The 13,364-nt window shown below is 39.4% G+C and overlaps 1 protein-coding gene across 4 annotated transcripts in view; it reads right to left on the bottom strand.

Annotated features, from left to right (window-relative positions):
* Positions 1-13,364, bottom strand: part of mapk8b (mitogen-activated protein kinase 8b) — a 31,164-nt gene that overhangs the window by 6,751 nt on the left and 11,049 nt on the right. For 2 of the 4 annotated variants that reach the window (XM_071462508.1, XM_071462509.1), the window contains exons 4-9: positions 13,111-13,169; positions 10,643-10,781; positions 8,182-8,347; positions 5,984-6,055; positions 3,651-3,833; positions 2,043-2,167 (exon numbers count right to left, since the gene is read on the bottom strand). In XM_071462508.1, the coding sequence (XP_071318609.1) occupies positions 2,043-2,167; positions 3,651-3,833; positions 5,984-6,055; positions 8,182-8,347; positions 10,643-10,781; positions 13,111-13,169 (744 nt within the window). Of the gene's footprint in view, positions 1-2,042; positions 2,168-3,650; positions 3,834-5,983; positions 6,056-6,125; positions 7,109-8,181; positions 8,348-10,642; positions 10,782-13,110; positions 13,170-13,364 lie in introns of those variants that run through there. The other 2 variants (XM_071462511.1, XM_071462510.1) reach the window with 2 other exon arrangements.

The following is a 13,364-nucleotide window of genomic DNA, read 5'->3' as shown; positions in this document are numbered from 1 at the left end:
CCAGATGTTCATTCTAAACACAAAGTCCACAAACATTGCAGTGAGGTAAAAGACCTTCAGGCTCAGAGAGAGCTAAACAACAATCCTAAAATATCAAAATATTTCCAGACAAAATATACTTCACATTGCTCCTGAGGATATTACCTAACTTTTAGTTGTGTGTGCGACATTGAACTATGTTTTGTCTTTTGTCTTCATGAATTTGTGCCTCAATTCATTTAGCTGCATTTACCTATTGACTGTTTTCATTACATTATTCTGCCCATTGTTTTCTTGTTAATTACTTATTCATTTTGTCTTTAAGACATCAAAAAATATATATTTTTTAAACGTTTGTTATAATTTCCCACAGCCCATGGTGCGGTCTTGTTTTGTCCGACCAACAGACCAAAGCCCCGAAACTATTCAGTTCAACATCATGTATGAAGAAGTAAAGTGTCACATTTGCCAGTTTATTTTCTGTCAATCATCAAAATTAATCAACCAATCATTTTTTTAACCAAACCAACAGTGGCTATTCATCTGTAAGAAACTCATGTGATTCCAGTCAGCCGACCTATGGTCACAAAATTGTTCACGTTTCCCATCATCTGCTTCTGTTTTCAATCACTGACTACATATTGGTTTTATGCTTTGCTGTAGAAGACATGAATGGTAAACTTGTAACCTTTGATTTACAGACAGTTTATCAGTCTGTCCTATTACCATACCTGAACTTTTCTGTCACCACTGTGAGCCCGAAGTTTTCACTCCAACCAAACATCACAGCAGCTCAATCCTGTGATGAGCAAAATCTGAACTAGACACAGGGAAACTGCTGCAGCTCGCAGCTCAAACTGAAAACCTACAGACTCAGCCAATGACGGCACAAGATAGAAAACCGCTGCATTAAATCTTCCTTAATGATTCATGCTGATTTTTTTTTCTGCTTTGGTGTGCACAAACCTTTCCAGAAAAGTACCACAAACTCCTAAATTCAAATTTATAGCAGTGACAGAGTTTGGATAAACTACGCCAAAGCCAGCCGTGAGACAGCCTTATCCGTCCTCCTCAGAGTCAAACTGAGATTTGATGTATTTGTGCAGTGTCAGAGCAAACTCTATACAAATCTGCACTTCTCAAGGCTGAACTGTCAGTTCTGAGGAATCCTTTCACGCCACAGAGGAGAGGGGAGGAAAGAAACCAGCAATTCACTTCATCTCCCAATCCGCCTGATCACAGGCAAAATCAATTTGCGCTGGCTGAGTCATTGTGTTTCCAAGGAGAGCACAAGGGATTGTCACCAAACACAAAGTCTCAACTTTGGAAACGCTTTCAGACTTTCTGAGGGCTGTGGACATCCCAGCACAAACACATTCTACATGCAGACAACATTTTTAGAGAGAAGAGGCAGCAGAGTTTTACACTCTGTAGTCTTCAAAACCTAAATTGAGTTTTATTTTTGAGATATGGGCTCTTCTCAAATCTCAACAAGAGATTCAGAAGGTGCACAACACTGCGTTACTTTCTACTTAGATTGTTAGAAGTGGTAAAACTGTGATTATCAAAACTGGGAAAAGACGATATAACAACATTTGAATTAAAACCTAATGACAGGTGAGGGACTGTTTGCTTATGTTGAAAGTCCACTGTCAATCAAATCAGATCAAACTAGGGCTGCAACTTTATTTTCAATATTGATTAATAAGTCTATTATTTTCTTGATTCATGCAATTAGTTGTTTGTCTATTGATTTATTAGAACAGGTGAAAAATGCCACACAAATCACAAATCCCTAAAACCTAAAGGTGATATCTAAGCCCAAAGATATTCAGGAATAATACGTATGTGAGAGGCTTGTGACCAGAGAAATTTGGCACTTTCTTTTAAAAATCACTCTAAACAATCTATTATGAAAATAGTTATTAACTTTCTGTTGATCAACAAATCAGTTGACAAACTGGTGCAGCTCTAGATCAAACTACACCCAAACAGTCATGATAATGCAGATTAGCTCAGTTTTGGAGCATAAGTGTAAAACAGAAAAAAATACTAGTACATACCGCCTCCACTTCAGTCGGGTCGTACCACACATTGATATACGGGTGCTGGAGAGCCTCGTCCACTGAGATCCGCTTTGACGCATCGATCACCAGCATCTTGGATAGTAGGTCTCGGGCTTGGCTCGCTGAAAAGCAATTGTGGCAGAAAATAAGATAAAAATGGTAAATGTTTAGCTTTCGACTAAACAGATTTCCTTTCTGCAATGTTATCCTGTTGGGAGTGTCTGGCTTCGTTTTCCTTTTGAAACAGGATGTTGGGGCAGGGAACAATACAGGGACGGACCACTCAGAAGTGCAAATGAATTGAGTATCTTTGATGGAGGAAACAATAGTTTAATTTGACAGAATAGGGTAGAAATCACAAATCACAATAGTTTCATTGGAGCGTCTGTGCACCAGCGAAGGATTCTAGACAATGATGGCTTATATGAAGGTGCCCTGGGGAATTTCTTGTAAACACACAAAGTTATGTTTACATTCAGCATATACCACTAAATTGCTTTGTGTGAATCTTTGACACATGATAAACATCTTACATGCTTGTGTGCACCCTCATGCATGATACAAGTAAAACCTTCATGAAAAAATGAGTCTATCGCACTGCTAGTGATTAAAAACTTCTTTAACTTTTGTCTTTTTAGCAGAAAAATCTGATCAAAAACATGAAATGAGTCATCTTATGTCTGCGTTTTGGTTTGTCAAGACCATCCACCTTGATTATCACGTGTTCTGTCTGAAAGCTTTGCCTGTGTGGCCTGTCAGAGTTCCAGTACATGCAGTTTAACCAGACTTCTTCAGGGGAATACACTGTTGTCAAATATTCCTGCATGTGTAAATTAATGAGGGCAGAAAAGGATGAGCTACTTTTCTCTTGCAACACCATGCAACAGCTTGGCGGGCGTTTGCTGTGAGTGTTCCTGTCATCTTCTCTCCATTTACACATGGAGACACGCTTGAGGTAAATTCCTCTTCGCAGTAAACAACTTGCTCCCGAGCTGTCAGCTTCCGTAATAAGTGCTTAATCTAAGGCAGCCACTGAAAAAGGTTCTGTCACTTGGGCTTTGCTGTCAGCGGATGTTTGTAACATTGTAAACACATGGTACAACATAAACTGATGCTATATGGAGAAAGAGTTCATGTTTCTGCTTTATAAGTGGTTGAATCCATACTCACTCATCCACCATGGACAGTGTAGATTATATTAATTCTCCAATTAAAAAAAATAGCCATTAAAAAAAACATCACCCATGATGAATTCTATCTTAGCCAAAAAAGAGCCAGCATTAAAATGGTCTTTTATACAAATTTCAAGCAGCAAAATCGAAGCGCACTTTGGCATTTAACTCATGGCTCTACAAACACTGATTGCTTCATTATTCCTGTCACCTTCTGGCATGTGATAAAACAGCAATTTGAATTTTCCAAATGGTTTCCCCCTCAGGCTGGACAATCACTGCACCTGTAATACAGCAACTATGCAGCTAAATAGTTTTAACTCTTAGCAGGCAATACATTTACAACCTCAAAACCACTTTTCTCATGCTTCATCAAGCCTTTACAAGACAATTTACATAACATGGGCATTAAGAGAAAGTAAGCCATCTTTACCTTTCAGTTTGTTGTGTTCAGAGTCTGCAGGAAACAGGACATCGGGGAAGAGCTTTTCGAAGCTGTAGCCAGCATACCGTGGCCGGTTCTCCACGTAGGTCCTCACTGACTGGTTGAGTTTCATCAGGAACTCCTGAGATGGCGTCCCGAGCTGTTCGATCACCTTATTCCACTGGTCGATATCTTGTGGTTCAAGTATTAAGAAAAGCCCTAGGCTGGGTTTGGACAAAAGGAGCGCCTTTTTTTGAGGAATATTCTGAACTGATGAATAATAACAGAGAGCAATCTGAAGCGTTCCTAAAACGCTTGTGTAACTGCAAGTGTGCTAAAAAGGTAAAATCTGTTACTGTGCACAGGATGTAGAAAAGGCACAGCAGATAGTAACTTCCGCTGTAAAGTGATGGATTACGATTTTACGCTGTGTTAATGGATAAACTGGGGTAAGTCTCTCAACACAAACAGCTGTGAAAGGCTGCCAGGAGAGTGATGTGTTTACAACTACTGGCAGTTTTACTTATGAGGGAAAGGACTTAACAGATTTAAATCTCATTCAAATCTGTGTAAAATCAGTCAGGATGGACTGTGTGGGATAAATGCACCATGAACTGTGTTGCAAAAATTATTTCAAACATCTGTTCTGTAAAATACTGTACGTTAGGTGAAGCAGGTAATGCTCACCTTAAATGGTCCAGATGCTGGAAATATGTATGCAACTTTTTTTTTTTCTGGAGGACAATAACACACACATATGTAACATGTACAGATCTACCTGTAGGACACACAGAAATTCTTGTTCACATCTTTGCTCATCCTTAACTATGAAACAAGGAGAAGCCCAGCCTGGCTGGAAGAATAACAGAGCCAGAACATCAGAATTGCCACAAAAAGGCAGCAGCTATTCAGGTTAGTGTACGTTGACTTACAGAAATAACTACTCTTAAATAGGCATATTTCTTCCATTATCCTGAAAAACATTAAGCTAACTGCTCCTAGCATCGCTACCACAGTTTGTGGTAACTGACAATTACATCTGTGGGATAGATAAGTCATTTGCTACTAATTGTTTTGGGGAGAAAAACCCTCCATAACAGAAAACAGCAGACCTGAACACAGTGTCAGACTGAATAATCAGGAGATGCCTGATAAGCCGTTTAAGGCCAAATTGTCCAGTTATGTTGAAACCTGAATTTGTGAATAACATACAAAAGTACTATTACCAAATGAATGTTGTCACTATTGGATGACATGAATAGTTTCATGATAAAATGGTAGTCAAACATAGGGTTAGACTATACTTATGTTTTCCAAACCACTTAGTTAATGTTAGCTGAAGTAATCCCTTACAGCAGTGCAAGCTAAAGTTTCACCAATTCAAGCTCATGTAATGTATTTTTCTCAGAGTTATTTTCATCCAACTCTGATCCTGTCTTACTTTTTTTAGATGCTGTTCATCAACGTAACCTCTCCTTACAGGGCACTTTACACTGCAAACAAAGTGCAACACCCAATATAACACTTTAATTATCAAGCTAATGCTATATTAACCTTAGCTAACCTAAGTTAACCATTAGCATATTATGGCAACAACTATTAGTTAACTATTGATACACACCGCATGGTTTCAATGCTAACACTTGCACCACAAACACACTATTGGCAAAAACAAATGAACACTTAATGCACAACATGCTATGCTAATTATCACATTAATGAGAACTGCATCAGTATCACCAGCATAATGATAAAGAATAATGATAAAGATTATTACACATTACGGTCATTAATGTACAAAAAAAAAGATAAGAAGAAAGGCTAAAAAAGTGGAACAGACCGTTTTCATGGCAGCCATTTTGACATATCATAAGAAAACCACAGGTGTAGCTAAATATATTAATAACTGCTGCACTTTACCAGTTTCAGGTCCTTCATACTGTGCTTGGTGAGCTGTGGTTAGCTCACTTAAATGGAGCAGAAGTATCACTGGTGCTATTAATTACACCTGTGCTTTACCTGCTGTAAAGAGTCAAAACTTCTGCCATGAAAACTTGAACTTGTGTTCTCTTCCACTCAGTTACTGACAAATGAACACTGACACTAAAGACAATTACGTCATTGCTCATTAAACGCCTACAGTAGCTTGGAAAGTTTCCTCTCTAATAATCATAATAACAGGAACAACAGTGGTAACAACGATACTGGTAGTAATAGGTATAATATTTCATTTTAGCTGCAAATGACTTCTGGCTTCTCGTGTGCAAAGATATGAACAAGATGTCAGACAAAGGATGAGGCAAGATTTTTGGGGTTTGGATGGAAGTTCAACTCAAGGATACGATCAGTGCCTGGAAACAACACACTACCCCGGACCATTTCAGCCATGATGCAGCCAACAGACCAGACATCAACTGAAAAATGAAATGACAACCACCAAATTAGCATGCAGGACTGAAAAACAAACCAAAACAAACACAAATCAAAAGAACAAAGGGGTAAAAAAAAAAAAAAAAAAAAAACACACACAAAAAAAAAAACCAAAAAAAAAAACATGATGTGCATGCCAGGTGATGTGTGTGATACGTGAAAAAAATGAACTGCATGCAGCTGAATGCACTCTCAAACCTGGGTCAGCATCTCACAAGGCTAAGGAAAATTATTATGCTTTGGCTAGCTACTGCATGTACTGCATATTTCTGTAGGAACAGCGATATTACCATCCAGAAGAAATGTTTAATATTCCTTCTACTTCAGGTGCAGTGAATCATTAGTTTAAAAATGTGAGACTCTAACTTTCAAGGTCTCCTGAAATGCATTTTGACACCCTCTGTATCCTCACTGCATGGTGTGTGTGTTAAACTGGAGTGTTCTGATTACTGCTCGGGAATAATTATTTTTGAGCTTTATTGTCACACCAATGTGTGTGTCATTGCACACTGAGAGCATCACAAGAATTTGGCACCAATTTTTTCAGCATTATATTCTCTATAAAAACCTAGCAATTCATCTTTTTGTTGCTATGGTATCTACAAAGACATAGGGAGAGCAGTTTGAGGATAAAAGAGGGTATTTTTTGCAGTTCAGTTCTCTGCCATGGAAGAGCAAACTATTAAATTCTATTTCAGGTTTTTCATGTGACTGTCATGGAGCATGAAGCAACAGTGCTGCTGCTGCCGTGAGTGAGGAGGGAGCTATGTGAGTTTGTGTATCTGTAGGAAGAGCAGGTGGGTGGATGCAAGTTGAGGTGTGAGACAAATCCAAGAAATAGAACTTCTGTAGTTGCTCACATGATATGATCCATTTGATGAAAAATAATGGGTCTGAAGAGACTTATTTTGTGCTGTTTGTTTCACAAGAAATGCCAGACACTGCTGCAAGCAGCTCAAGGATACAATCCCTTCCTGGAAAAAGGATTTTGTGGCGAACCATTTCTGCCATAATGCAGCCCACAGCCCAAATATCCACTAAATATGCGCAGCATAAAAGGAGGGAGAAGAGAATAAGCAAAAAAATGCAACAAGTCAGCAGGAAAAAATAGTGTCAATGTTTTTGGTCAAAAGGACTAAGGATGAGAGAGAGCATTAGTATTTAAAGGTTTTGTTGTAACAGAGCATCATTTCTTTCAATCCACCTCATGATGCCTGTAATAAAGGAGAATTTTTATCTAAAAAATACCTGAAAGCCTAATTATTTGCTAAGCCAATGGAACCCCAGTCACAACTCTATCAAAAGAACAGTTAAATATTTTGGGAAATATGCTTGTTAGTGTCCTTGCCAAGGATTTGATGGGTGGATTGATACCACCCACATTTCTGTACACAAAATACAAAGTTACAGCCAGGAAACAGTTAGCTTACTTTGGCGTAAAGACTGGAAACATGAGGAAACAGCTAGCCTAGCTCTGTCTAGCACCTCTGTTACCTTTAGACTGATTCAGACTTGCTGTTTCCCTGTGTTATCTGTCTTAATGCTAAGCCAACTATATCCTTGCTCTGGCTTCTATCAGACAGAGAGAGAGTGGTATCAATCTACCCATCTAACACTCACTGACAAAACATATTTCCCAAAATGCTGAACTATCCCTTTAAGACCGTCTCGCATAAACTGTGATACGTTCCAAGCAGGAGCGCTAAGTGAGACTGTTGAAACATGCACAAGTGCCTGTATCCATACCGGCCTTTTTTTGTTTTTTGTTTTTAAGCCAGGCTGTATCAAGCTCAGGACAGGCAACCTCTTAATAAAACATCAAACACATGCTAAAGCACTGCTGGGCACCAGAGTCCCTTGAAAAGAAGTTTCCCACAAAGCACTGATGCTCGACATGCCAGCTTCCCCTGAGTGCGACCTTTACAGGAACAGGGAGAGTGTGTGTGTGTGTGTGTGTGTGTGACAAAGAGAGTGTGTCTGTGTGTGTGTGTGTGTGTATGAGTTTGGGAGGTGCTGTTGAAACATCTCATAAAGGGGAGGGCCATGCAGCAGGCCAGGCAGCAGTTCCTCATTGGCCAGTCGCTGTCAAGAAGCCACTTCTTCCACTCACCATTGGCCTGGTAGCCCATGCCCAGGATGACTTCAGGGGCGCGGTAATAGCGGGTGACCACATAGGGCGTCATGAGGAGGCCAGTGGCGGCTGTCCTGGCCAGGCCAAAGTCCAGGATCTTTAGAGTACAGTCAGACTTCACCACAATGTTACTGGGCTTCAGATCCTGGACAGAAAACACAACACTGAGTCACAACCCTGATTTAGACCAAGATGATACTTGAGGTGCTGCTTTATTTCTTTTTTGTACCAGTTGCATAAATTTCCTTTTAATAACCTGGTTCGACTGAATATGTAGAAACTAACAGGGTTTCATGCAGGTTAAAAGTTAATTTTGTGGTGTGTGGTCTTTGTTTTGCCTGGTCCAACTTTTTATTCTAGCTTTTTTTTTTTTTTTTTTTTTTTAGCTTTTCTCTGAGTTGAGTGTTTTCATATCAGTGCTGCATTATGTGCTGCACAACTTCATGTCAATCACCTGAGACCTACAGGAGGAAGCTCAAGCCTCCGCCGAGAAATAAGACAAGTATTAAGCTATGACTAACTGGCACTGGTAGTCTCCCTTTCAAGTGTCTTAACTTTCCTTCCTTTTCTGAAGCCGATGCCAAACTAACCTGATCTTTTCAGCTCTCTTGCTCTTCAAGTTTTGAGCACAAATCACATCCTGTCATTACCAAGACTCATTGCCTGTGGTTACAATCTACAAATGGCCATCTGCCAGTTGATTTATTACAACAATTAATTTGCTAGCGATGACAGGTTTGACTAATTACTATTCAGTGTGATTTACACAGCAACAATTACACTGGAGAATTATGTAATGACTATTACAGCTAGTCCCATCTAAGCAGACAAAAATGTTAAGGTTGCTGCTCACGAGCAAACAATACAACACTCATCTGAGGAAAAATTCAACGCATTAGAGGTATCCTCTAATGATGATGATGATTATCCTCATCATCATGATCAGTATCATCACCTCCCGTAAATGAGACAATCAAACTAAAGTACTGTTAATCGTGCTTGACTGCCTGGATGGGTGGGAGAACGTGTTCTAGAGAGAGTGCTTTGCAGTTGTGAGCATCTTAAAGAGGACTAGAGAGCTTTCATCACAGAGATGATGGCCACAAAAACAAGAGAGCTGAATCTTTGGCAACCATGACTCATATTGCATCTGTTCACCTTATGAAAGCTTTGCGTGCCGAGCCGTGCCAAAGCGAGCGAGGCTGGTTAGCTCAGCCTGTGGCTCAATTTGTTCTGCCTGGCAGAACAAGAGGAGCTCTGCTAATCTACTGCTGCTTCTTTTTACTAAGGGTGATTGACAGAGTGCCGTCGGTGTGTGTGTGTGTGTGTTAGTGACTGTGTGTGTGTACAAGAGGGATTCTTTGTATATTGTTGCTGGTGCTTCAGGACATGTGTGTGTTATAATGTGTCTGTTGTTTCAAGGTGAATATGAGCACCTGAGTGTGTGTGTATGTGTTTGTGTGTGTGTGTCCTCTTAGTCATTTTTGAAGGAGCAATTTGTGAGTTTTGCTGTTGCTACATAGGTAATGCCAGTGTTTGTTTTGCTTCTATTTCTATCACTATGCTATTCTAGCATGCTAACCAGCTAGCTCCCGGTCATTTTCCAATACTGAGTCACTGTAGCATCCAGGCTGCCCTGAAGAAGTGGCGTTGCTCAGAGGGCATATTATAACCTCTTGTATTGTCAATGCACCGATGGCTGAAGCTCTCGGTAACACTGGTAATTAAACAGCTGGTAATGCTGATGTTGGCTGATGTGGCAAAAGCAAAACCTAAGCAAAATTATCAAATATTTGCCGTTTCTAGCTTCTCCAATCTAAGGATTTGATGCTGTTTGACACACATGACAGTAAATTGATTTTGGACAGTTGGTTGAACAAAAGTAGTTTTTCTAGCATTATATAGACAAAACAATTCATAGATTAATCAGAGCTCATTAATCAATAATATAAATAATAAAATAGTGTTTAGTTGCAGCCCTACTTATTTCTCTATCAAAAAACAATGCGTAAAAATAGAAGGTTGTGGTTTCACAAAGGGGTTATGGGCCTAAATATTTCTTGACTAGGAGGAGTGGGACAAAAGGAAGTCCACACGCAACCAAAGAAATTCTCTAATCTTCTTATCTAACTCATCTCTCATCAAGAAAGCAAATAAGTGTATTTTCAAATGCTGAACTATTATTATACCAACTTTTGAATGCGTTCTGTAACATTGTTCTGGATAACAGGTGCCATGCACATTAGAATTTCATTAACATTATCATTGGTAGCAGCCTTGTGATTTGCTGATTCCTCTAAGTTTCTGAACATCCTGGGCTGCTAAGTCAAAAAATGTTCATTTAAAGATATTTATTGGTTCAATCTTGTATATGTGAGGCTTAATATCTGGAGTTGATCCATGCAAACTGTTTTGTGGGTGTATATACAGTGAGGCTCACCCTGTGTATGATGCCTGCGGCGTGTAGGTGTTTGATTCCACACAGCATCTGGTAGAGCAGGTAGGAAAGCCTCTCGTGGTCCAGCTCCATCTGAATCACCTGGCAGAGGTTGGCATCCATCAGCTCCATCACAAGATACCTGCAGGGAAGCCACAGAGGGTAAAACAAACAGGCAGGCACAGAGAATCCCACATGTTTAAATCCTATTTTTTCCTTACCAATATCAATTCTGATACCTGAACTTGTGTTATCAGCTGATACTTATCCAATATCAGCGTGGTTAAAAAAAGGTTTAACAGCTGTATACTAACTCTGAATGGATGTGATATGATTGCTGTCATTGGTGACTTTGTAAAACATGAACAAATGCATAAATGGCATAGAATATATATTAATGAACCACTCATATGGATCAAGGACAGAATTTTTCCTATACAAATGCTGTTTAAATAATTTGCTTATAGCACTACTGCAAGCTGTCAGATGCTCTGACTTATTTCTTTGACTGTCTTTCGTCTTTTGTTTGTTTGTATGTATGTGTATGTATGTATGTGTGTGTGTGTGTGTGTGTGTGTGTGTGTGTGTCACTCACAGACACAAGTAACAATGATTGGCTGAGTAGCATCAAGAGACCACTGCTGTAAAGGCTATTTACCTGATGACTTCAGGTGTAGGGTACTGTTTTAGAGCAGTGAAGAAGAACTGATTTCTGTGAAAACTGTAATTTTATCTGCGTGTGAAACTCTAAAGTTTTTAAATACATTACATGGTATCGGACCAGTGCATAGACTTGCACACTCGCCGATTCCCAATCCAGTATTTTAGGCAGTATCAGAGGCGCTTCTGATACAGTGGTAACAACTCCACCTGTACAGTGGTTTATACAAGTACATTAGCAGGTGATTATTTCATAAGGGATGAGGCTTATTTTTATGACTTGTGTGACAGTGTAATATAACTGAAACACATTAAAAATGCCATCTAATACAATCAAAGTCATCTGAAAAATTAGATGACTCATCATTCTCCAGCTAGCCCTGAATCTACAGTACATGCCACTTAACTGTGAACAGGCTTAACTTTCTTGGCTGTATGAATAATGAACAAAGTAGTATGTCATTAAAGATTAACCAAGCAAAAATAAAAGTAAAAGTACATTTTGGACTGTTATTTCCTCACCCACGCAGCACTTGCTCTGCATGGCATTTAGAAAGTGACAGCAAGGTTTCTTCTTTTCTAAACAGTGATGATGTTATGTTATCTGGCAGCTGTTATATCATCAGTCCCTTCAACCCTCCTACATGGAGTAGAGAAACTGAGACAGATACTTATTTTTTATTTTTTTTAACAAAAAGCAACACATTGGTGTCACACCGTGCCGTTTACACTGTAAAAAGTAGGAAGGTATTCGTTTATACTCATTATTTTAAAATTATACAGACTGAAAATGTCTAAAATACACCAGAGAGCATAATGTTTTTGGTTAAGTTTGAGTGAAAGTACACATTCTCACATATGCATATGATGAAATAATTTTTTTTATTTGTATATGCCCTGTCATGCACCCTATAATACAAGTATGCATCCAAGTACACAAACACTCAGACAAATGGAGTGTTCTTCTTCATCTTCTAGCTGTGTTTGCCCTGCAACCCTCTGGCCATGATTTGTCCAGTTTCCTTTTTAGCTCCAATCAAGCAGACACAGCACTGCAGACACACACACACACAGACACACACACACACAGACACACACACACACACACACACACACACACACACACACACACACACACACACACACACAGCGCTTCTCGAAGATGGCATTAATCATGCTTGTTCCCTTCATACTCTGCAAAACCATCACTTCCCCCACTTTTAGGTCTTGTATTCCCCTCTCTTCTACAGCCAGTTTACATGGAAATCTTGTGAAAACACATCCAGGACACTGCTAAATATACCCTGACGCTGCTCTTATTACAGGCAAAGTCCACGCAAATGTAGAATTTATAAATGTCAGGATATTCAAAGGAACAGAACTCAGGTATTTTGAGAGACTGGGGAATCGGCGTTCCACCAGAACCATTAGAGAGAAAGTCATTAGTATGTGGAGATGTGCGCGTTCATCATTTAATTGTGATTTTCATCAGTGTTCACAGATATCTCAAGATGAAAATGTCTACCTCCAAATTAGCTCAGTGAATCTAGTTTCTAGAAACAGTGTAAAAATGTAAATATATCCTCTCTCTGTGATAACGTGTTACAAATATACTGCATGTATTCCTTGAAATACATCTCCCTGCATTATGTGCTTGCAGTACGGCGTGATAACACACTAACCAGAGATTCAGCTAAGCTGCACAAGCCCTAGAAGTCAGAAAAGATCATCTAAGCCCCCAGCAGGCCATATCCTGTATTGATTTTACAAACGTTCAGTGAGCAGATGTTGTTTGGCTCAGTTCTACTCACACATCTTGGAATTCTTCCAGCGTCTTCTGTGGCGTGAACACGTTTAATAGGCCGATTATCTGAAATGAAAAACACAGTTATTGCTCTGTCTGACTGGAGGAGGGACAAACAGGTTGTAATGAATGACAATATCACCACCTCTGCATCTCTGAACCAGCAGAGGCAACTGTTCATCTGAAAGGCTCAGACTGCTGCAGCCTGAGCATCAATAATGAATAACAACAACATTCTCTAATTCACAAGAAAAGAAAAAA

Source organism: Trachinotus anak, unplaced genomic scaffold (genome assembly GCF_046630095.1).
Source record: "Trachinotus anak isolate AG129_WGS33_773 ecotype Australia unplaced genomic scaffold, CSIRO_AGI_Tana_v1 ptg000025l, whole genome shotgun sequence".
Lineage (NCBI taxonomy): Eukaryota > Metazoa > Chordata > Actinopteri > Carangiformes > Carangidae > Trachinotus > Trachinotus anak.
Note: the sequence above shows the minus strand (reverse complement) of the source record. Positions and strands in the feature narration are given on the sequence as shown.